At 38.1% G+C, this 24,407-nt stretch overlaps 1 protein-coding gene across 3 annotated transcripts in view; it reads right to left on the bottom strand.

Annotated features, from left to right (window-relative positions):
* The window catches only part of LOC148875449 (AP-5 complex subunit zeta-1), a 68,182-nt gene that overhangs the window by 35,700 nt on the left and 8,075 nt on the right, over positions 1–24,407 (bottom strand). For all 3 annotated transcript variants that reach the window (XM_088965761.1, XM_088965760.1, XM_088965762.1), the window contains 12 exons: positions 23,393–23,489; positions 22,619–22,662; positions 20,353–20,441; positions 12,050–12,141; positions 11,810–11,956; positions 10,957–11,104; positions 10,742–10,818; positions 9,478–9,549; positions 5,548–5,595; positions 5,263–5,390; positions 5,008–5,167; positions 4,717–4,918 (listed from right to left, as the gene is read on the bottom strand). In XM_088965761.1, the coding sequence (XP_088821887.1) occupies positions 4,717–4,918; positions 5,008–5,167; positions 5,263–5,390; positions 5,548–5,595; positions 9,478–9,549; positions 10,742–10,818; positions 10,957–11,104; positions 11,810–11,956; positions 12,050–12,141; positions 20,353–20,441; positions 22,619–22,662; positions 23,393–23,489 (1,304 nt within the window). The remainder of the gene's footprint in view (positions 1–4,716; positions 4,919–5,007; positions 5,168–5,262; positions 5,391–5,547; positions 5,596–9,477; positions 9,550–10,741; positions 10,819–10,956; positions 11,105–11,809; positions 11,957–12,049; positions 12,142–20,352; positions 20,442–22,618; positions 22,663–23,392; positions 23,490–24,407) is intronic.

Raw genomic sequence — 24,407 nt, 5'->3', positions numbered from 1 at the left:
TAGAATACCTTAGAGAAGTCCAACAAGGCCTGAGCACCCAAGATCAGATCAGAATTGAAGAGTCCAACTTGACGATGACTCTTCCCCACACTCCAATTCTTCATGATTTTGATGCAAAAATATAGATCACCCTCCTGATGACTAGAAAACACCAAAAAAATCCAAGAACTGGGCAATCTGAAGTAGATCGATCAGCCCTTTATCTCCTCGTGCAATCGGCTGATCTAGGACTGCATGGAAGAACTCCAAGAAACCTTAGCCAAGCTCTGATACCAAGTAGAAAACTACTGAAATAAAAAACTGTAAAAGAAAATGAATATTTCTTGAAGAAGAAGGAAAGAGAGAAGAAAGAGAAGAGAAGAGATTTGAGAGAGAAAAGAGGGCAATAATTCTGGCCGCCCTCTTCACTATAATTTATAGTTTAAAATAATAAAGAGCACAAAGACCAATATGCCCTTATAGGGCAGCTAACACATAAAACAGCATAAAACACTTAAGATGACTTCTCAAAAAGGACCCAACAAGAGTGTTGTGGTACCCACTTCCTATCTAAGTAATAATAAATAATCAAAAACTACCACTACAAACTGCACAAAACTGTCTAAAACCTCAACAACACAATGAATATTTTAGTTTAATAATGTCTATTTTATAATTATATTCTCAAAAAATTAAGAATATAAAAGTATTTTATAACACAATGTACATAACTGCTTGGAAATTAGGTGAGGCGAGCCTCCAAGGTTGCCTTGTCACCTATGCTTCGCCTTGACAACTATGCAGCAGACCTCTAGGAGAAGCCACCTCAACTAAGGCAGATGTTATGGCTGCACCAACAGGGCTAAGAATGGCAAGCTATTGGGGTTTCTCTCAGTTATTAGTGGTGGGCGACTCTGTTAACACCATTAACTGGTTAAGTAGAGATCATGGAGGGCTTTGAAGTCTTCTTCATTACCTGGCAGATGCAAGAGACCTGGTGTATTCAGTTAGAGCTTCCATTAAATGGGTTTCAAAAGAATTTAATTATATAGCTGACAATTTGGCCAAAAGTAGTGTTTATAGATCAACCTTGTATATCAGCAAATTTGTGCCCTGTGCCCTGTTCTGGGCACCTCTATTTCCCTTTATACAGCACTCTCTTTCCCTTGGATGAGCTGTGAGATGTTAAAGTCTTCTCTTAAACTTGACTTGAGAGCAACCTGTCACCAGGATCCATGTACACCTGGAGGATATGCACAAGACTCCCGTGAGGACTCATGATTGCCACTTTGAGTTCCTAGTCATGCCATTTGGCCTGACCAATGCACCATCCACATTTTAGTCAGTCATGAATGAAATATTCAGGCACAATTTGTGCAAATATATCCTGGTCTTTTTTATGATATTCATCTACAGTAGAGATTGGGAACAATACTTGATACATCTCAGGGATACCCTTGAAAGGCTCTGCCAATATCATCTCTTCTCCAAGGAGAGTAAATGCATTTTTGACCAGGCCCATGTCCATTATTTGAGCCATTTTGTGGAAGCAAGCCAAGCATCTATAGACCCAGAGAAAATAGACTGTATGATTCACTACGCTCAGCCCACTAATGTTAAACATTTGAGAAACTTCTTGGGCCTCATAGGCTATTACCCTAAATTTATTAAAGGGTATGGGCAGCTTGTATCTCCCATCACCCAAGTATGCAAGAAAGATGCATTGTCTAGTCCAAATAGGCCAAACAAGCCTTTGATGGCCTTAAGGCCGTGATAAGCACTCCACATACCTTCACTTTATCAGACTTCTCAAAGACATTTATTGTGGAATGTGACACATCCAGTAATGGCCTGAGGGCGGTACTCATGCAAGAAAAAGGCCCATGGCATTTTTCAGCAAGGCCCTGTCATCTTAAGCCTAAGCCAAGTCAACCCATGAGAATGAATTCATGGCCATGCTCTTAGCGGTACAGAAATGGCGATCTTATTTGTTGGGAAATTGGTTTATCATACACATTGACCAAAAGATCATCGAGCAGCTCCTTGATCAGAGTCCTCACCAAAGACTAGTAGAAATGAGTGGTCAAACTTCTCGGCTACAATTATATGATTGAATACAAGCCCGACCTTTTTAATGAAATCCTGTTATTTATCCAAAAAAAAATACAAGCCCGACCCATCTAACCTGGTTGCTAGTGCCCTCTCTAGATGGGTAGAGCTTTCATAACTCACCATATCAAGGCCCATGTTCCCTCTTAGAGGAATTGAAACTGAGGCCCAGAACAACCAAGAACTTCACAAGATCTGGGGAGCAATTAGACCTGGATCCTCTCTTAGTATTAGTCCCAAGGTACAAGCTGGTTGGTTCTGATCTCTACCCTAATGGCAGGTTTATAATCTCAGCCCAGTTGGAACATATACCTGAGCTACAGTAGCCGTTTCATAATTTAGTGATGGACGGAAATTCCAGTGTCATGGGAACATACTGAAATCTTGCTTCTCACTATTTCTGGAAAGGCATACATAAACAAGTCCAAGATTACATTGCTTATTTCTCTACTTGCTAGCAACATAAGTACTCTACTCAAACACCCACTGACCTGCTACAACCACTACAGATTCCAGAATGGGTTTGGGACACTGTCACTATGGATTTTATTTCTAGGTTGCCTACAATACATCAGCAGGGAAATCAGTTATATTATTTGTTGTTGATCACTTAAATATGGGCACTTCTTAGGTTTTCCACATCCCTACCGCGTACCCATGGTAACTGAGGTATTTATCAGAGATGTTGCCAAACTTCATGGTAGCTGATGGGCAGATGGAGGTGGTTGACCATTGCCTTGAGACCTATCTCCGGTGCTTTGCCAGTGAACAACCATGCCAATGGATGAAATGGCTTCCTTGGGCCAAGCTATGTACAACACCACCTTCGAGATTGTAGTGGGTATGACCCCTTTCCAAGCACTTTATGGCCACGCACCCCCTCCATTCTACCCTATGAACCAGACTCTACAGCCATAAATTCCGTGGAGGAACATCTAATGAACCGGGATCAAGTTCTATAAGAGCTGAAGGGTAATCTAAGACTAGCACAGCAGATCATGAAATCAACTCATGACCAGAAGTGTAGACATGTTGAGTACCAAGTAGGTGAATTGGTCTATGTTAAGCTACAGCCTTACAGGCAAACTTCCATGGCGACACAATCATGCCACAATTTATCTGTATTATGGACCTTTTTTCATCTTTGAGAGAATTGGCAAGTAACCTACAAGCTCAAACTGCCGGCATCCTCCAAGATACATCCAATCTTCCATGCAACTCCGTTGAAGAAATACTTGAAAGATTCTAAAGTAGGTAGCTCTGTCTTACCTCTTACAGAAAGCTAAGGAAAGTTAGTGGTTGAGCCCAAGCAGATTGTGGATTTCAGATGGGTCTTACAAGGGTGAAAGAACTCAATTGAAGCCTTGATTGAGTGGACTGGTTTACCAGTAGAAGATGCTACCTGAGAAACCCTCTCCAAGCTCCAACAAGACTATCCTACTCTGACCTTGAGGACAAGGTTAGTCTAAACGAGGGAGGGATGATAGGCCCATAACAATAGGCATCCCAGCCCAAGCAGCTACTAGACTGATTGACTAGGTCTATGGGAGGAAGCCACGTCACCAAGATAGTTAGAAGAGGAATAAAATGCATGAGTTGAATGTAGCAGAATGAGATCTGAAGGATGATGACATTATAAATAGATAGTTAGAAGGAGAGAAGGCAGAAGTGATTAAATCCAAATTTCTCTACTCTCACCTTCTTCTCCCTACTCTTCTTCTTCCTTAGGAGGTTGGTTCTCCCTCGAAGAGGACCCTCTCTATTCCTTACACCAAGAGCATGCATATTTGCTAAATAAGTGGTTATTAGCTTCTTTTATTATATTAATCTACTAGTACTAAAGAAAAGAGAAACAAATAGGATAATAGATGGGGAAAAGAACAATATATAGTTTCAGAAATTTGGAATAGGTCATACATCCCCTTAATTCTATATTCTGTTTTTTATCAACTTAATTCAATATTCTGTTTTTTAAATTTATGCTTGTTCGTTTTTGTCTGATGTGCTGGTATGGTAACCCCACTTTTATTTTATGTTGTAATTTCACATTGAAATCTGTGCTGTATTTATGTAACTGCTCTTACTGTTTTTCCAAAATTACTCAAATTTCATATTCCAACTGCTTGTATATAATAACTAGAATTTAGAAAGACAACAAAAACATAAGCACAGAAAATGTCTCAACACAGAAGAGCCCTCCCCCCCCCCCAAAGAAAAAAAAAAAAGAAATACAAATTAAGCAGGGAGGTGTGAAAAAGAATACAATAGACACCACTAAATGGATAGTGTCTCCCTCCTAGTACTTTCCTGTGCAGGCAGATCAGCCATGGAGCTAGCAGATCTCTGTGGTAAAGTAGAACAAGAGATTCAAACTATACACCAAATCTCACTTCGCAATAACTTCTTGTTCAGGTTGTTGTAAAGTATGATATTCTAAATCAACAAACTATTTGTCTCATCAGTGACAATTTACTAACATAAGATCATAGAGTAAATAACTGTAAACCAAGTCATGTGAAACCACCCATACATGTAGGTGAGCAAACTGCATCATCATAAAAGCCCATAGCCTCATACAAGCAATTTAAAACACTATTTATTGGCATAATCATTGGGAAAGACCCTTACCTTCTTGTTCACTTAGAATATAGAATGGAATATGAGCAATCATCTTTGAGCCACCTTCATTCCAGTTGACAGTGCCTGGACCCTGTAGGACACCACTTGGTGGTCCCAAAATAGATAAGCAAATTGCTGGTTCATTCATTAATCCCAAATAATCACGGGCCCGCCTCAAAACCCTCATGTCTGAGTTCCGTGATCGAGCTACCTGTGATACAAATCCAATGTTGCTTATGCTAATTGATTCTGTACACAATCTGAAGACTAGCTTTCAGAAAACTTTGCACAAAAACAAACCTTGGCGAGAGATACACGTGCCCTTGGTAATAACTCACGATGGTATGTAGCAAGCTTCGCAATTGCTGTAATAACGAAACACAAAAGCCTAGCCTGTGATGATTTTCTGAAAGTTGCACTATTTGAACTAAGAGCTGACTCCTGGCTTAGACCCAGACGACTTCCAAAAACAAATAAAAGAAAACAATTGAAAGCTTATGAGAGGTCAATGCCATAAAGAAAACTATATAGAGCATAGATTAGTTTAATACTAACCTAGATGAAAGGTTCTCATACAAGAGCAATTCTAAGCTTTCAAAGAGCTCTCGAGCTGCATCTCTATGAGAACCACCACCACCTCCATGCTCGCTAATAGCCCAACAAAGTTGTAATGCTAACTCTGTCTGCATAAGAAAATATTCATGGGAACAAGTACTGTTTAAACAGATTCAATAGACATATACTGTGTATTGCCTATTAAATCCATTTACTGGTTTAATTATCCAAAAGAATCCATTCACCAGTTTGTGTAAAAAAGAAAAATTGCAGTAAGAATCTTACCTTTGCAGGGCTATCATAAGCTTCTCCCAGTCTATCAATTATAGGCTTCTGCAAAGGATTTTATGTGAACCATCAATGTAAATATCATACAACACTTAAAAACATGGACGCATTAAGCAAGGAGCAAATGCACGAGGCATAAGCCTCACAAGTTACTACTGTTTTAGGAATAAAACATTAATAAAATGAGAAAAGTGTGGAAACATGCACAAAAGGAGAACATTTTCATATAGGAAGAGTACATAAATGAAAACCTGATTACAAAAAAATAATAAATATAAGAACATCAAAAGCTTTAGAGAGTCAATAAAATTATCTAGGCCAAAATTATATAGGCCATTTAATATTACTGTTAGAATGCTTAAAATGTAAAACATTTTGTCTTTAAATATGCTGAGATGGATGAATGGAAAAACAAGCTAGAGAAAGGAATAAGGCCAGGAATGAAGTCATTTGAAGGAACCTAGGAGTAGCTCCAATAGGTGATCAAGTGAGAGAAAGTAGACCAAGATGGTTTGGTCACACGAATAGAAGACCATCTACAGCACCTGTAAGAAGAAGCAATCTGTTGCAAGTTATTTTTTTTTTATTTGTTGCAAGTTGAAGGGACTAGAAGGGCTAGGGGCAGAACAAAAAGGACACGGGTTGAAGTAGTAAGAAATGATTAAGCATTCATAATTTAACAATGGATATTGGCACTCAACAGAACAGAACGGCGAAACAGGATTCACAAAGCCATCTCCATATAGGTGGGACAAGGCTTAAACAATGATGATGATGATGATGATGTGTTTGTGTGTGTGCTTTAGACAGCATATATACAAATGCACGAGACATCTCAAGGTGAGGAATGAGTCTTTCAGGCATGAGCCTCAAGGTTGACCATCAAGGTATTTCCCTTGAGTCTTGCCTCAAAGCATAAGACTCTTATGCTATTTAAAACACTGGTATTATAATAAAGAAACCTAAGCACCATTACCCAGGAAAATCCAACACAATTATTTACTATTACATTGTACTCCTGCAAGATAAAATGTGTCTATATGCATCAACCACATCTTTTTTCAAAGAACAGCACCTTGCCCCAAAAAAATGAGAAAAGAGAATAAATAAAGAATGGGAAAAATGGAGGGATAACATGCCTCAGTTTTAGTGACTAAAAGTGCTCAGGTAACATATAAAAATATTTAGAAGTCCATTTTACCCTTTTGGCACCTTCTTGTATATTAAACTAACAAAATCCATACCTCTTTGGAGGGGCAAACTTTTCTCCCCATAGCTTAAGATGGGATGAAAACTTGAAAACAGTTCCAAGAAAATATTAAAATGATATAAAAGTTGAGATGTTAAAACTCCATTTAGTGTTTATAATTGAAGGTACCTTTACCAATTCCAAAATATATATTTTAGAAGCAAAACTAATAATTTTATTATTAAGGTGTTAAAGGGCACTCTGGTAAAATACCTATTTCCACGTTAATTGTCTCTTCCATTGACAGACCTGTAGTTTTGTGGTCCAAGTGGGTATTAGGTAAACCCAAGCGACAGTATTAAGTATTTTACTGAAACCCCAGGGAAGGTATTAATAATTTATCCTATAAAATGCATAAGTATATGCTCAATCATATTTTCCATTTTTTTATTTTCCTCATCTACATTAAGAGGAGTTTTTCAAATCAAAATCCAGTCTAACACAACACTGTGAATCAATGTAATTGACAGACCCTAGGTAAACAACAAACAGCCAGGAGAAGCCCCTCCAACTAATAAAATGTACCCAGAAGGGATGAAATCAGCCAAGCAAGTTCAATTTTCTTCTCTACTTGGCATCCCACATCATCATCTGTTCTGGCCAAGATCAATCAACACAGAGCCAAGCTTGTACCTGAGGACAAGCACTATTCATAAGCCTGAGATGAGAAAGGTTACATGCCCCATTTAAGAAGACCATCTTCACCTTCTACAGTACCTAGAAAATCCAAAAAAATAAAACTGACAAAATCCACGGTCTGATCTTCTCATCATTACATGGACCCCTGGATTTTTTTTTTTTTTTGATAAATATACCTGTAGAAATTTCAGCATCAACAGGATCCTTCCACTCCAAAGCCTCTAAATGATCCAGTTCTTCCCAAACTGATTATAAGGAAGAGAAATACATGCCACCGATTTCTCCCCTTGTCACATATTACATGCTTCTCTTCACAACTGATAGATTCTAGCAGTGTTCTTTGCTTGAGAATAAGTTACAGTTAACCTATCCCAAATGTCCTTAACTGTTGGAAGGAACATATAGTTGCGGACTTGCGGGCGATGTGAGGCTGCATAGAGCATACAAGCCATGACATAACCAGTAGATTATCCTGCTCCCATTTGGAATCATTTGGATCTTTAGGCTTCGACTTAGCTTCCTTACCGGTAATAAATCCAAGCTTACCTCTTCCTCCAATTGTAAGCTTAGATGATTGAGACCATTCAAGAAAATTTGCTCCATCAAGTTTTACAGTAGCAATCTGCCCTCTAGCATTGTCGTTACCTCCCGGGAGGACATAGGTAGGTATGCGAACATCTTTGTGTGAGTCCATCGATCACCACCCCTTTAAAACACCTTTCTCACCAACACCACAGTATCCCAACATTAGTTGAACACCCAAACACCTTTCCCTCAAGGCTAAACATGGGCTACAACAATAAAACAAGAAAAAATAGGTGTTGGCAGCAAAATAGTGGAAGAAAAAAATTTCCCAAAAATGTTTTAGGGCTCCAAAAAAATCTGAGACTACTTCCTGCAGTCTCAGAAATTTACCACAATTCAAATGCAAGAGGATTTAGCATCAACCAACCCACCATGTGAGCACGCAAGCCCTAAACTCCAGATCTGGATTTTTCACCAATTTTCATCCAAAAAATCCAAGAAAAATATAAAACAGCTCCAAACCTCCATGAAAGCTATATCAAAATTCCTCTAAAAACAAGGCACATCAACGGGCATCAAAAGCACATATGAACACCAGTGACTGTATGGACTGCTGATGTCAGGCGGTGGCGTGCTGACGTTAGCAAGTTTGTCTGTGAGTCACAACCAGTGGCTGATGCCCTCCTTGATCTTACGATGCTCTGATATTCAGAGAGAAGAAGAAGAAGAGGTTTTTTTGAGAGACTCAGGTGAGTTACTGTTCACACCCTAAAATCTTTTCACTTAATTTATTGAAGAAAATTACAAAGGGGCCCTTGAATAGGTGCCCAAATACAAAAACATGAAGGACATAAATGCCCTTACACTCTCAACAAATCGATGTAATTAACAGACCCTAGGTAAACACCAAACAGCCAGGAGAGGCCCCTCTAACTAATAAAATGTAACCAGACAGGATGAAATCATCCAAGCAAGCTCAATGTTCTTCTCTTCTTGGCATCCCACATCATCATCCGTTCTGGCCAAGATCAGTCAAGGCAGAGCCAAGCTTATACCCGAGGACAAGCACTATTTATAAGCCTGAGATGAGAAAGGTTATATGCCCCATTTAAGAAGACCATCTTCACTTCTACAGTACCCAGAAAACCCAAAACAACATAACTGATAAAATCCAGGGTCTGGTCTTCTCATCATTACATGGACCCCTGGATTTTTTTGTTTTTTTTTTTTTTTTTTTTTTGATAAATGGACCCCTGGAAATAATTGCAATCTTTGATATAATAAAAGGATTGAGATAGATTATATTTTAGATTTTCAGCTATACTATTTTAAACTCTCATGATTAGAATAAAACTGAACTAAATGTCCAAAGAAGGAAACAACTTCTTTCTGATACTTTGGACAAATATCCAATCATCCAATATGACATCATGATTATTATTCCTGTGTAAAATTGTAAATAATGAACAAAGCAATTTCTTTAATACATAAACTAGATTTTAATAACAGAATACCTTTAATAGTGCAATGAAATCTGGAGAACGTTGAAATGAAGCTAGCATGAATTCTAAAAGCCTCCTCCGGATCTGCAACAAATACTTACAACTTCTTAGAAGTTTAGCTTCATCAAGTACTCAAGCCTCACAAGATCATTGATTTATTATGAGAAGCATCAAAGAATAATCAGAATCCAACAGCAAATCACACAGATGTGATAGAAATAAAATCCAAAGAATCATAAAAATTGAAGATTATATAAAATTAAAAGGCTAGACTCATCTCATCTAGTATTTTTTTTGGTGATGAGTCATTATTGTGGGTGTACAGTCTCTTGTGTATAGAAGATGTGAGTTTATCTTTTGTGATCTCACTTGATATTTGTCATATAGTAATACAATACATTTTCTTTTATCAGAAAAAATAACAATTGTGATGTATTAATGCCTAGAAGATCACTACACTGAACTTCTAGGCTAAGATTCAGATTTCTCCATCTCAAAAATAATAACTTCCTTGCACCCAAGACAAGTTAAAAGGATAGTAAATTACAAGTACTTAAATGCCATTAAAACCATGGTTCAAAGTATCGATACACCTTTGTGTATCGGCAGAGGTGTATCGGTACTTTAAACCATACTCCTTTTATTTTTTTAGTTTTCTTCTCAAATTTTAGTAGTAAACATGTTTTTATATATATATTATCTAATAAAGAAATGGGTTCCTGAAAACAGCTGTAAACAGGTGTACTGGGGACCCAAAGATACGCTACAATATGCCTGATACAGGGCATATCTTATTGTATTAAAACTATAAAAACTAAGGTACACACATAAATCAGCACTTCTATGCTATTAAACAGAAGGTTGAGTTAGAATGACAGGAAAAAAAATCACTGCATCTATAAATATTTAATTTTTCATTTGTTGGTGTCTATAAGGTAAACCCGCATAGGCATCCACCAATCAAAAAAGGGAAAAAATTGTATAGCTATCAACATTACAAAGTCATGCAAAATACTAGTAAATGGTAGCACACTATCATATGTATATATTATACAAGGAGAAAAGAACAAAGTAATTTTCTTTCAAACTATACATCCTAAGGTGCCTTTTAATCACATGTCCAATCTCTGGCAAGATTTACTTGCAGGTAGTTACAAGTTGTTTATTCTATATGTGCACTTATGTTATAAATTGAAACAAAATTGGCAATGCCAAGGACAAGAGCTTCTGTAGAACACTCGTTAGACATTGATTTCACATAAAGATTACCACACACCTCATATGAGAAAATCTTGTCAGGAAATATCGTTGCATTTCTCGACATAAGCAGTGGAATTAGCGCACAGATAAGTGCTGCAACAGCAGTTCACATACATGTAAGAATTCTTATTTAAGTTATTTGGACAAAAAGGCACCATGCAAATTAAGAAGATCTTACAACAAAGAACTGCTATCAGACATCCACAAATGAAAATCGAGTAACCAACATACAATTATTGACATCTCGCAAAGCTACAGCAAAATACATGTCAAGCAGCTGTGTTGCCATGCTCAATGCTTGTTTTAGCCTCTCAGACTGAGGTGTGTTGATTGCAGCTTGCAATGCTGCAGCCATCCCAGGAGAAGTCCATTGGCGCTCCTGAAATACAACATTAGCTAGACCATAAATTACTCATTTCAACTGGCAGTTAAAAGGACGGATGTTATCCTCATTGAATCTAGTATACACTGTAGTGCAAAATGGATCTAGTATCTGATTCAAATCTAAAAGGGAAATACTGGACAAAACTCCTAAGAGGAATAAATCAAACATTAAGCACATGATTGATTGGTAAAGAAAATAATGACTTTTATACAGGCAATATTTATCTTATAGAACAAGGGAGATAAATGTGCAATGAATAATACAAAAGATTTATGCACTCACAAAACTGAACTGGGATGTCTGTACAATGCAATAGTATATAGAAATGCTTAAAACAATGGGACCAAACATAAATGCAGGTAGCAACAGTTCACAAGGCCTGAATTGAGAATAAAATAGTCATATCATTTGATTGGTTCAGAATAGGCCAAATTACATTGGAATATATGTAAAAAAGATGTCCAGAAAATGTTTACAGTAAGGAGCAAGTATGCCTATCAAATCAATCAAGTTCTACAAAAATTAAGGATGTTTCTATAATTTCATGGAACAATCAAGAATCAAGATGCATCTGGCTTCAGAAGGGACTGAAAACAAATATCTCCAAAATATACCATAAATCATTATTATTTCCAAAATCTCTGTTTGTATCATTGTTTGAAATATAGCATATGCATATGGACATGGATGGGATCATACAGCAAGCCCATCGTTCTCATCCTTAAGGAGGTCAAGAAATACAGAATCTGCAACATCTATAGTATTGTTATCATCAGATTCAGAGTCACCCCCTCTGTCTTCAATGGTCGAACCAGTATAAGCTTCATCCATGAGTGCAAGTAGCATCTGCAAAATAACACAAAAGAAAAGCATCATTAATCCAACAGTAAGTATGAAATTTCAACCTTGGATAAATGCTTCAGAAGTTCTAAAGTTAACCTCAGGAGCCGTACTCTTCTGAATTGAGGCTATGCTACTCCCAATTAATGACCCTGAACTCCGTTCCACCTTTTCCAATGCCACTACCAGAACTGGTTATACAAGGAAAATATGTCAAAACAACATATAGCATGAAGTCAAGTAAATCTCATCACTTACCCTAAATTAATAATTAGGCATTTCATTATTTGTAAAAGAGCATCACTTTAACAATCAAAGTGATTCAACTTCATCAGCCTAAGAATAGCTTCATGTGCCTAAGTAATTTCCAAGGTGTGAACACCAATATATCAAGTTATCAACCCCTTGGAAAGAATTTTTTCATCAAACAATCTCAAATAGATAATGATCAATTATCAACATTTAAAACTAAACAGAATACTAGACAGGAATCAAGTGCCAAGGTATTATTGGAAGCTGGATGACCTGCCTGGAATACTATCAAGTAATATTATTGATCAAATCCATGCCATGCCCATGTCTCTAAATGGGGAAGCAGATAAACCTATCTTGTGGTACTGCAAAGATGGCAAGCAGATAAACCTATCAAGTGGAATTTTTTTTTTATAAATGAGAAATTTTATTAGGGAAAAGGATAGAAACAGATAACAATTACAAAAGATACTTGGAGAGGTATGAGCTGCAGCCTCTCCAACCCATCAAAAACTAAAATAGATTACAACTGTGCCCAATATAACTGTTCCCTAGTTGCCCCTTGCTTGGCTAAGCAATCAGCCATAGCATTAGCAGATCTCCCCACCCATTATATTCTAACATTCAAATTCCTTGTCAAACACTTAAATTTTTTAAGTTCATTCTTGAAATGCCAAACTACTGTCTCTGGGTTCTGTAACCACCCCACAACCACCTTGGAGTCTCCTATTACTAGCTGTTCCACTCCTAGCTGTACAGCAAACTCTACCCCTTGAAGGGCAGCAAGCAGTTCTGCCCTAACCCCTCACCTAATGGACCTGAATATAACAGAGTTACAGAGCCACTTTCATTCCTTATAACTCCCCCCATCCTGGAATGACCTGGATTGCCCTGACTGCTACCATCAAAATTTAACTTCATAAAACCTTCAGGTCGTGGTACCCAGCTCATTTGCGCCTTTATCTTTAACGAGGAACTGCTTGCCTGTCCACCAAGGATACAAGTTCACTTATGGTAGATCCAAAGGAACAGGTTACCAACAGCTGTACGGCTACAACCAATTGTGGTAATTCTTGAAGCAGGCTGCTAGCTATGCGATCAGAATGCTCCTGAAAACATCTGTATATCAAATGCTCAAGAATTCAAGAATTGTGGAGGGAGTTGCATACAAAGAAATCTGAATGCAGAAGTAGTGGATGGATACATGCAGATGCTAAAGTGAAGCAGAGGAGAGAACAATCCCAATAAAATAATCTCATACGTTTTGGGCTGATTTGTAATTGGGACGGATTTGTAAAACTAAAAAAAGGTGGCTGGGGAACTTCCTAGCTTTATTGTACACTCGTTATTTTAATTAATGAAAAATTTTTTTTATGAATGAAGATAATTTTTTAATTCAGAAAAAATAAGGCAATACAGGAAATCCAAAAAGAGGCACGAGCTGTTACCTCTTCAAAAAAGTATTACATCAAATTAAAAACAGAAATAGCCAGAAATAAAATTATTAAGCAGCCCAAAATAAATGTTCCCTTGAAGCCCCCTGCTTAGCTAACCCATCCACTAAGGTATTTGCTGATCTTCTCACCCAAAGAGAGGTAACAGTCATGTTTCTTGTAAGCCAGTTGACTTCCCTCAATAAGTCTCTGTGTCGCCACATGGCTGAAGCTGGGCCTGTCAGCCATCCCACAACAATCTGACAGTCTCCTTCAACTACCAAGTGCTGAACTCCTAATTGTTCTGCAATCTGAATACCTTGTACTGCCACTAAAATCTCAGCTCCATTAGAGTCTCCTATTCGCACAGGGCCTGAAAACAAGGGCAAGATGTTGCTCTTCGTATCTCTAAGCACCCCTCTTATCCCCGATGGGCCTGGGTTTCCTTGGCTGCTGCCATCAAAGTTCAGCTTACCCATCCTTCGGGCGGAGGGATCCACACTGCAGATTCCCTGTCCTTGTATGGCTGTTAACCACCGCTATCCAATTTCTCCAAATATCATCAAAGGAAAAAGTATGAAAGAAGTCCATAGTTCTCGACCAATGAATGGCCCTGGTCAAGATACAATCCTCAACAGCCTGAATGCTTCTTTCCTTTTCCTTGAATATCCTTGAATTCCTTTCTTCCCAAATTGTCCACAAAGCGGCTGCTCTAATACATCTCCACATCAATCTTCCTTTTTTTGTAGGCCATACAAAAAAAGAAACAATCGAACAGCTGACTTCAGTCTGTGGACAGATTCCACCTAGACCCAAACAAAGAAAAAATCCAACTCCAAATAGCACTAGAAAAGGAACAAGATACAAGTAAGTGGGAACAATCCTCACCACTAGCCCTACAAAGTACACACTAGTTAGGGGAAAAGCACATGAAAGGCCTTTTCTTCTGCAAGAAATCCAAGGTATTAATCTTTCTATAAAACACCTCCCAGCAGAAAATAACAATTTTAGGTGGAACAAGTCTAGACCAAATCTCCTTGGTTGGAAAACACCACTGTCTCAGGGAAGAGCAAAGGGACTTAAAAAAGGAAGCACAAGAGAAGTAATCTTTTGGATGAGGGGACCATAATCTCACATCCACACTAAGAGGGTCCAAAAAGACACTACCAAGAAGAGACAACAGATCTGAAACACTGTTAAGTTCATCATCCCTCAAACCTCTCCGAAAGCCAAAATCCCAACTTAAGGATGAGGGTGAATTAGGAGATGGGAGAAAATGAGAGATAGATTTCTTCTTGTAAAGGGAAATAGAATAAAGAGACGGGAATTGGTCCTTAAGAGCAACAATACCCACCCAAGTGTCTTCCCAAAATAAAACAGAGTTACCAGAATTGACATCATACCTGACAAAGTTGAGAAATTGAGGGAGGATACTCTAGATTGCTTTCCAAGGAGATGCCAACGTTGCTTGACGTGATACACCTGCATCCCATCCATTTCCAGTCTGCCATGTATACTAACTATCACTTCATGCCACAACCTCTCCCTTTCTCTAGGCCACCTCCACAGCCATTTTCCTAAGAGGGCTTTATTCTTGAGAGTTAACCTCCTAACCCCAGTCCACCTTCCTCTTTGCTCCTACAAACTATTTCCCAGTTGATTAGATGATCTTTCTTTTTCTCCCCTAGATCCCAAAGAAAAGTTCTCATTAATCTCTCCAGCTTCTTAGCCTCCCTATTAGGAATCCTAAAAATGGATAAAAAATAGACCGGTAGGTTTGCTAGGGTGGCTCTCAATAAAGTCACTCTACCCCCTATAGAGATATAATTTCTTTTCAAAGAAGCTAATATTTTCTCAAACTTTTCCAAAACTGGGGTCCAAAAACTACTCTCTTTTGGGTTAGCCCCTAGAGGGAGACCTAGGTACTGCAAGGGCCAAGAAGAAAATGGGACAACCTAGACAATCTGCCACAGACTGAATAATCCCCTCATTCATATTGACACCTACCACACAACTCTTATCCAGGTTTATCTTCAAATTAGAAACCTTCTCAAAGTGTTGTAACAATGCTCTAAGGTGAAAACTGTAGATGGGTTACCCGGACATTGTTCCTTCCTATCCTCCAACCACTCACTTCCTCTTCCCTATCTGCCTTAGAGATTAATCTACTGAAAACATCTGCAACTAAGGTGAAAAGAAACGGGGAGAGTGGGTCACCTTGTCTAAGGCCTCTACAAGCTGGGAAAAAGTCTTTGACCACCCCATTAACCAAAACTAAATAATGGCAGGAGTTGATACAGCCCTTTACCCAGTTTCACCATCTATCTCTAAAACCACAACACCCAAGGACCTCTAGTAAAAAACTCCAATCCACAAGATCATAAGCCTTCTCTAAGTCTAGCTTACACGCAAAACCTTGATTCCCCGACTTTCTCATGTCCTCCACACACTCATTCACTATTAAGATCTGATCTATTATTTGCCTTCCCTACACAAAAGCACCTTGTGCTTGACTAAAGATGGATCGTAGTACTACTCAAATTCTCATAGACAACACTTTATCCAAGACTTTATAGATGCTTGTCACCAGACTAACCGGCCTATGATCCTTAGGGTCCTTTGCATCTATCTTCTTTGGGATTAGGGCTAAGAAAGTAGCATTAACTCCGGGGCTTACCTTTTTTTTATCTGCAAATTCCTGAAACACCCCAACAAGATCTTCTTTAACCACATCCCAACAATCCTAATAAAAAGCCATTGTGAAGCCATCTAGACCAGGTGCTTTGGATCTATCCATTGAAAGCACTGCCTATCTGATCTCTTCTTCACTAAAATCCCTTTCTAACCAGTTTACTTGTTCTTCAAATATCCTAGTTCAATCCAAATCTTCCAATGTTGCCCTATTATTCTGTGGTTTCCTATAGATTGATTTGAAATGATCCATAAACAACCTTGCTATCTCATCTTGATTTGTTACTTCCTCCCCATTCACCTTTAACTTAGCCACGAAATTTTTTCTTCTCCTCCCATTAGCCAACACATGGAAAAATTTTGTGTTCCCATCCACTTCCTTAATCCATTTGTGTCTTGACTTTTGCCTCCAAGAAATTTCCTCTCTCAGAAGGACCTCTTCCAAATCCTTCTTTAAGTTTCTTCTCATAACCCTTTCTTGCTCACTCATCATCCTTTGGGCTTCTTTGGAATCTAATTCCTCGATCCTAGACATCAAATTAATTTTTTGCCCCTCTATTCTTCCAAATTGTTCCCCATTCCACTCCTTGACTTTGGATCTCAACCTTTTCAGCTTTTTGTGGAATCTCACTCCCTCCCACTTCACCCCTCTTAAATAATCTCTCCATCACTCCCCAATCAGGTGCACAAAATCCGAGTTAACCACATATTCTCAAATCTAAATGGACGTGGACCAGAGGCTATTGCTTCAGGACTTAACTAGATAGGGCAGTGATCAGAAGTGACTCTAGGTAAGGCTCTAGCCATCAGGTTCCTCCAATGACTCTCCCACTCTTCATTAAAGAGGAATCTATCTAATTTCAAACAAAGGGGGTTTTCTTGGAAATTAGACCAAGTAAAATTGGCTTGTAAGAGAGGTAAATCCTTTAGACCACAATTACTAATAAATTCATTAAACTTTCTCATGCTGGTCGTAACTGTTCTTTGGGGATTGTTAGATTCATTACAGAACCTAATAACATCGAAATCCCCCCCCCCGCCAAGACACCAAGGACCCTCCCACAAGCCTCATATTCCATACAATTCTTCCCACATCTCATTCCTCTCTCTATAAGTGTTTGGCCCATAGACATTGGTTAGAACCCACATAAATCCATCCCCCACATTCCTGACCTTTAAAGACATAGAGAATCTCCCTATTAGCTCCTCCATTGATTCTACAGCACCCTCCCTCAATAACGTCACTAGACCTCCAGAGGCTCCCCAAGAAGGGGCCAAGGTCCAACAAACTCCTCTTGATCTCCATACACTTTTGACCCACCTTTTATCCATTTCTACCAACCTGGTTTCCTGTATCAACACTATGTCTGGTTTCTCTCTTCTTAGTAAGTCTTTAATAGCCCTTCTCTTTCTTTCACTTCCCAATCCTCTCACATTCCAGCTGATGATTTTCATTGAACACTTCTTTCAAAAAATCCCTTCCCAAAAGACTCCACCTTACAGCAGAATCTTTCTTCTTTCCCCTCTCCCACTAAATTCTTTCCTGTTGCTAATAAAAATAAAAAAGAAAGTGTTCAACAATGAGGAACCAGGACATATAACAAGTAACACAAACTAAGAAGGAGATGTATGAGGAAAGCAACAGACAAAATGATAATCAGAGATCACAAGGGTAAAGTCATAGTAGTTCAAGCACAACATATTAGGTCATGTTTGGTATATGTGTCAGAAGGATGGACAGCCATGGTTAGAGTGCAACTTGCTATGGATCTAAAGATTCAGAGATTCATCTTCAAGGAAACTCAAAAAGTCCCAATTGAAGCCATCAACAAAGAAAAGGCACAAGATAGAAGATTGGATGAAATGGTGAAAAAGTTAAATACATTAATGACACGGTTTGAAGAAATTAAGGTTACACACATATGGCAGATCAACTGTCTAAAATGGGGCATAAATTTCGAAGACCAAAGAAATGGATTGGGAGCCCCTAATTGAAATTTGAGAAATTCTGGCAAAAGAGGCCCGAGGAAAAGAGATTCCCTAGAGGATCCTCATGCCTTTTCTTTGTAAATATCTGGGTAAAAAAAAAAAAAAAACTGAACCAAACATCTACAACTGGAGCCAGCAACTCATAATTCAAAAAGTTCACCCATCCAGTCCATCTAACCTTTGGGGAGATGAGGGGTATTTTTACCAGTACAAACATCAGTGGAATTTATTAATAATCAAAAAAATGTTGTATAATATAATATCACAGGGCATAAGGTAGTAAGATACAGACCAAGAGAACATAAATAAAGAATCCCGGGCTTATCCCTTAGCACCCCACAAATGACCTATAGCCAACATAGGAAAGGTTGGCTCCAATACATAATTAACTAGTGAATGACCCCATACTCAGTACAGAGAAAAATGTGTCATTCGTATTTTATTTGAGACCTATCTAAGCAGTAACTTTGAAAACATTTAGGTTGAGTTTTCCGTTTGACTTAGGAAACTATTTTAGTTTTGATTATAATTAAATAACCTACTTTATCTAAATGATTGGGAACTGGATGAAATAAAGGAACTTTTGCTGACTATTCAGCAGGTCTCTCCTCAGGTGGGCTAAGCAGATTGTAGGAGGTGAAGATGGGAAAGAAGTGGTGTATATTCTATTAAATCCTTTTATTCCATGTTGATCCAAGGTAATGAGGGGCCAGTAACATGTGGAAATCTGCTGCCCGATCCAAAGTAAAATTCTTTGTATGGTCTGCAGCCTTAGAGAAGTGTCTCACTCGGGATAAGCTGCTTAGCAGGGGTAGAGTGTGCCTTTTGTTTTTGGGAGGTAGAATCTGCTAATCTTCAAGGCTTTGGACTTTAGTTCTTGCAACCTTTGGGTGGGTAGGATGTTTTCCTCACTCCATTTTATCCTTTCTAAGGTGCTGGCATTCAAGAGGGATGAGCAAGAGGGTGAAGGTACTGTGGAGATTAATCCTGCTGGTGGTGTTTTTCTGTGTTTGGCAGGAAAGAAATGCTCAGGCATTTGATAATACAGTATCAAATGATCAAGAGGTGCTAAAAAAAGGAAAGTTATGCTCCTGGATTTTTGTACACAGGCATTTCAAAGGAGTGGATTATAATAACTTTATTGACAGGGAATACTTTGCTTTTCAATGTTAATTCTTTCTTAACAGAAACATTTAACAGATCCCGGGGTGTACATGAGTATAGTTGTATCTTCTTTTATTGATTATATTTAATACAATACCTTACCTCCCCCACCCCACCCCCAAAAAAAAAAAAGAAAAAACTACTTTATCTAGAGGAATGGGACGGACCTACACCAATGCAACAACGATAGAGCGGGGCCCACTTTTAAGTTGAAGATAGAATTTGATTTGTTATTAAAGGATATGAGTTAACTTTTTAAGTTGAAGAAGGAAACAACACAATTTGAAAGATAGAGTGGGGCCCACTTCACTCTGCATATATTTTATTTTTGAATTAAAATTTATTTTTCATTTTCTGAGCGAGAGACTAGCCATATGTTTTAAGGAAATTCCCTCCTATCTGAGGGATTTGGTTAGCTTAGTCAAATAATTGATTAGTGATGCGATTCAAAGTTATGAAGTCCCGAAATACATAACTAAGGGGCAATCACGAGATGGTGATCCACATTGAATATTGACAATGAGGGTGGGTTTGTGAGTCAGAAGAACAAAACCCAATATATGTCAACCAAGTCCACTAATCCCTTTTCTGGGGACTAAAAAATGAATGATTTAGGTCAAAACAACCAAATAGATAATTAGCTCATATATATAGGGAAAAATAAAGAAAAGAAAGAGAATCAGTATCAAAATACAAATAGAAAATGATAGTGAAGCATTGATAAGAGATAGAGAGGGGGCAAGACACATATGGGCCACAGCCAGAAAAGCAAGGGCAAAGCTTCCATAGATGTTCAGCAGATCATGGCATCATTTAAGGAAATATGGAAATAAATAATTACATGGAGAAGAAAATTAATCAAAGGAAACTCACTTGGCAAGTCAATTATTGATGGAAAAAGTGGAAGAAATGATCCAGGAGACATCATTCCTGGAAAAACCTTCATAAATGGTTTTTCCAATCTGCACAGATAAAAGGAAATAAGAAATGAATCAGAATCAGTTTTGGCCCTTGAAGAATTCCATTAGAGAGTTTAAATAGGACATACATAAGACATACATATTGATGAATAACAAGACTAAAAGCATTTTATTAAGTAATAAACAGTGGAATACTAGTACAGAAAGCTTAAAAGTACAATGACTCAAAAACAATCATCAGGTAACTGACCCCCCCCCCCGCTGCAATTTATCACAATAATCATGAAATTATAAAGGTCTGACATCAGGATAAAAATCACACCGTGATAAGCTATAACGGATTCAAGAAAGCATCAGAAAATATCAAGAGAAGGAATATTTTTTTTTTTACAAGATGAAGTGTCCTGGCAGGCTACATCCTGGTAGGGCTGTTCAGAAAATGTTATAAACCAACAAACCAAACCGACTTGACCTGAGATGGTTGGTTTTCAAGAAAAATCAATTGGTCTCGGTTTGAAAAATGCAAAACCCAATTCTTCAGTTTGGTTGAGGTTTATTATGTTGTAAACCAAAATCAAACCGTAGTTTAAATACATCAAATATTGGTGGGATATAACAGCAGTTCATTTCACAATATTACACTGGCTTCCACTGGGTCTTACTGTCAGCTAACAATAAATAAGTTGACAAAGCTTCCCACTCAATCCCCTTTATGCGTTGGCAATTTGGCATGGGTTTCCCAATGCCAATTATGATAGTGGGTCCCACCAAACCTTTATGTTATAACAAATGAACTTTGACAGTTTGACTAATAAAACTGTCCTATCTCCCCAAGCATGCCATAATCACATTGGGTCCCACTGGCTATTAAGCTGACACAGTGGCAGTATTGATTCCTGAATCTCCATTTTGTTTAACCAATTAAACTGACTGAACCGAGAAAAAACATTCAAAAATGATTTTGCGGTTTTACAAACTTCTCAGTCGATTTTGGTTGGTTAAATAGATAACCCGATAGGGTCAGTTCGGTTGGTCCAAGTACATGAAACTGAACCAAACCAACCTGTGTACAGCCCTACATCCTGGATCCAATAAATCCATAATCTCCTTTGATAATTATTCAACAGTAACCCATATGAATTGCCATCTATTGTTGAAATACTATTTTTGAATTGTTTCAAGGCATAGCTTGTAACCAATTGAGTTTGATTGCATGTTTTTGAGACCCAAACAAGATTTCTGTGCAAAAATAAATAAATAAATAACAGAATGGTAGGATCTTCCAAAACAAGTATCAGTCTAAAGAATCAATAATTAGCTAGATTGAAATCAGAATTATCAAGGGAGGAATTCTCATGCTTCTCTACAGATGATATTCTCAGAAGATGGTCTGTGGTGGCAACTATGTCAGGTCACTAGAAGTAGAGGTAGAAGTGACATAGTTAGGAATTTCCCTCAAGGAAGAATAAAAATGAATTTTGATGGCTGCACCTGGTGATTCAGGTATAGGTAGCACCTTTAGAATACAATATTGGAGATGTTTTATTGGTATCCTTGGACCAATTGGAACTGTAAACTCTAAGAGCAGAACAAGTTGCACTTCAGGGACTTGAGATGGCTAATTCAGTAGGTTTCAGATTTTGATTGTTGAAAGGGACTCCAGGACCACAATCTGCTGGCTGAAATGGGAAAGACTAGGACAAGCAAGGCAATTGGCTCATACAGTACAGACAAAACTCGAATGGATTCTCTTCAGCAACTTCCTTGTTGACTCATTAGCCCAAGAGGGTGTTACTAGAAAAATTACGAATTTACAATGTGTCAAGAAAATGTTTATGCTTTTGACCCTGTGGTTGTGGAGCTCTTTTGGGAGTGGAGGGAGCAGTGATGGGCTGGATCGAAGTAATACATGAATGTATTATAAAATTTTTTTTTTCTAAATCTGTACTATATATTCTGAGAGCATCAATAAAAATACCAGTTGACCAATAAAATCTAAACGACAGAAACCCCATTAGCAGTGGTGGAGAAAAGAGTCTTCTCAATTTGAGGAACCAGATGAGGTATTAATGGTGCATACAATATGCTACACAAAATCCAATTGCTCATGATTGCATGATAATGCAAACAATCAATGGATAAAGAACGCATGAAGTGACCACAATCAGGTTATGATATTATATATACTAATGAATAAGAACCAACAAAGAAGAAGCTACCTCTTTCCATTCCATGCTATCAGCTTTAGCAACAGTGGAAAGAACTGTAAATAAATGATGGAAGTTCAGGAAAGGACCAACATGCATAAAGCTTATCAAAAAAAATTAAGAGTGATACAGAATTAGAAACATAAATGCTTTTTGTCTTACTCTATCAATCAGTTTTAATCAATTATTTGATTAGAGGATATGCAACTCCAACACAAAACCATGGTGACCCATAGGAAACATATTTAGGCCCCGTATGGTTCGCAGGAATAGGGGTCTGGAATCGGAATCGGAATGGGCTATTCCGGTTCCAACTGTTTGGTTGGGCGGAATTGGAATCCCATTCCCATTCCTGCTGGAATTGCATTCCCCCATTTGAGGGAATGGCCATTCCCTGCCCCTCCATTGGGAATGAAATCTCATTCCTGCTGATTTCAATTCCCATCCAAACAAACTATGGGAATGGACCATTCCGATTCCGATTCCAAAGGATTTCGATTCTAATTCCGGCTGTGAACCAAACGGACCCTTAATCTAGAATCCTCAGTTACAATCTCCTCATCACGCTTTCAACATCCACAGAGATAGGATAAGTCACACATATACATACTGGTTACTGCATAAGTGCATGGACATATGGTATACAGCTTTCCTTTCCCCATTGTATCATCAACTATTCTCCTAACTTCTCACGATGTACATGTTAGAATAAGGCTTTTTTCAGTTCAGTTGAAACTCTTGTTTGGCACTAAAATATTCCCTTGCATTCATGCAAAATAACCATACCTGCGGGAGCAAGGTCGGAAAAGAATTTAGGAGTTTTCTCTTGTTCATATTTAGAAAACCAAGGGTTGCTTCTGCAACAGTAGGATCTGCAAACTCACTGTGACAACATACGGAAAAGGTCAGCAATTACTTATCATCAGCTTTAAATTATTAAAAGAACATTAGCATTGTGAGCATTATTATATCTCAATTCCCTAAATTTCCAAGTTCTTATCTCAAGGGAAAAAAAGACAGTCAGATAGGTGACAAAATGAAGCAGAAACCAAGCAAAACAAACTAATGCTAACGAGGGGAGAGGACAGTTTAGACTGATACATCTCATATAATGCACAATTTGGTTGAGTTTTATCTTTCTATACTCCATTTTCTTTATACATTGCTTGGTGTAATGGTAAAATCGGGGACTGACAAGCACACAGTATGCATGTTCAAGTCTGGGGGCGGCCATTTTGTGCCCCCCCCCCCCCAAAAAAAAAAAAAAAAAAAAAAAACAAAAAAGCCAAAGGTTAGGTATGTATCAAGTCCACCCCTCCTAAGACCCCAGATAGCTACCTAGGACCTGCATTGGGTAATGGCTTTTATTCTTGTTTTGATTAAGAAAAATAACATTTTGAGTCTAAATTATTTCTCCTCTTATTAAATTAGAGATGCAGATCTTTTAAAAAAAATGAACAAACTAAAATTTCTCCAGTGCAAATGTCATGAATATTGGCATGTAATTAGCCGTCACAAAAAACAACGAACTTATGGTGTTGAGATGCAGAGGATAATATTTAGCTATTATCATGATATGCCATTGACAATTGGCACAGCTAAGTTAGCATGTATTTAAGTATCCTCTCAGGCTCTCATCTGTGCAGGATATAATCAGTTCCCCTTAACTAGGGAAGCAACATGGGCTGGGTTAGCTTCAACCCAACCCAAAACAGTCAGGTTGGGTTGGGTTGGGTTGGGTTGGTTTGAAGATCAGGTTAGGGTCGAAAAATATGTATCTGACTAACTTTGGGTTGGTTTA

Source organism: Nelumbo lutea, chromosome 1 (genome assembly GCF_056320005.1).
Source record: "Nelumbo lutea isolate HS-2025 chromosome 1, American lotus-T2T, whole genome shotgun sequence".
Taxonomy (NCBI): Eukaryota; Viridiplantae; Streptophyta; class Magnoliopsida; order Proteales; family Nelumbonaceae; genus Nelumbo; species Nelumbo lutea.
This window is presented reverse-complemented; position numbering and strand designations above follow the sequence as displayed.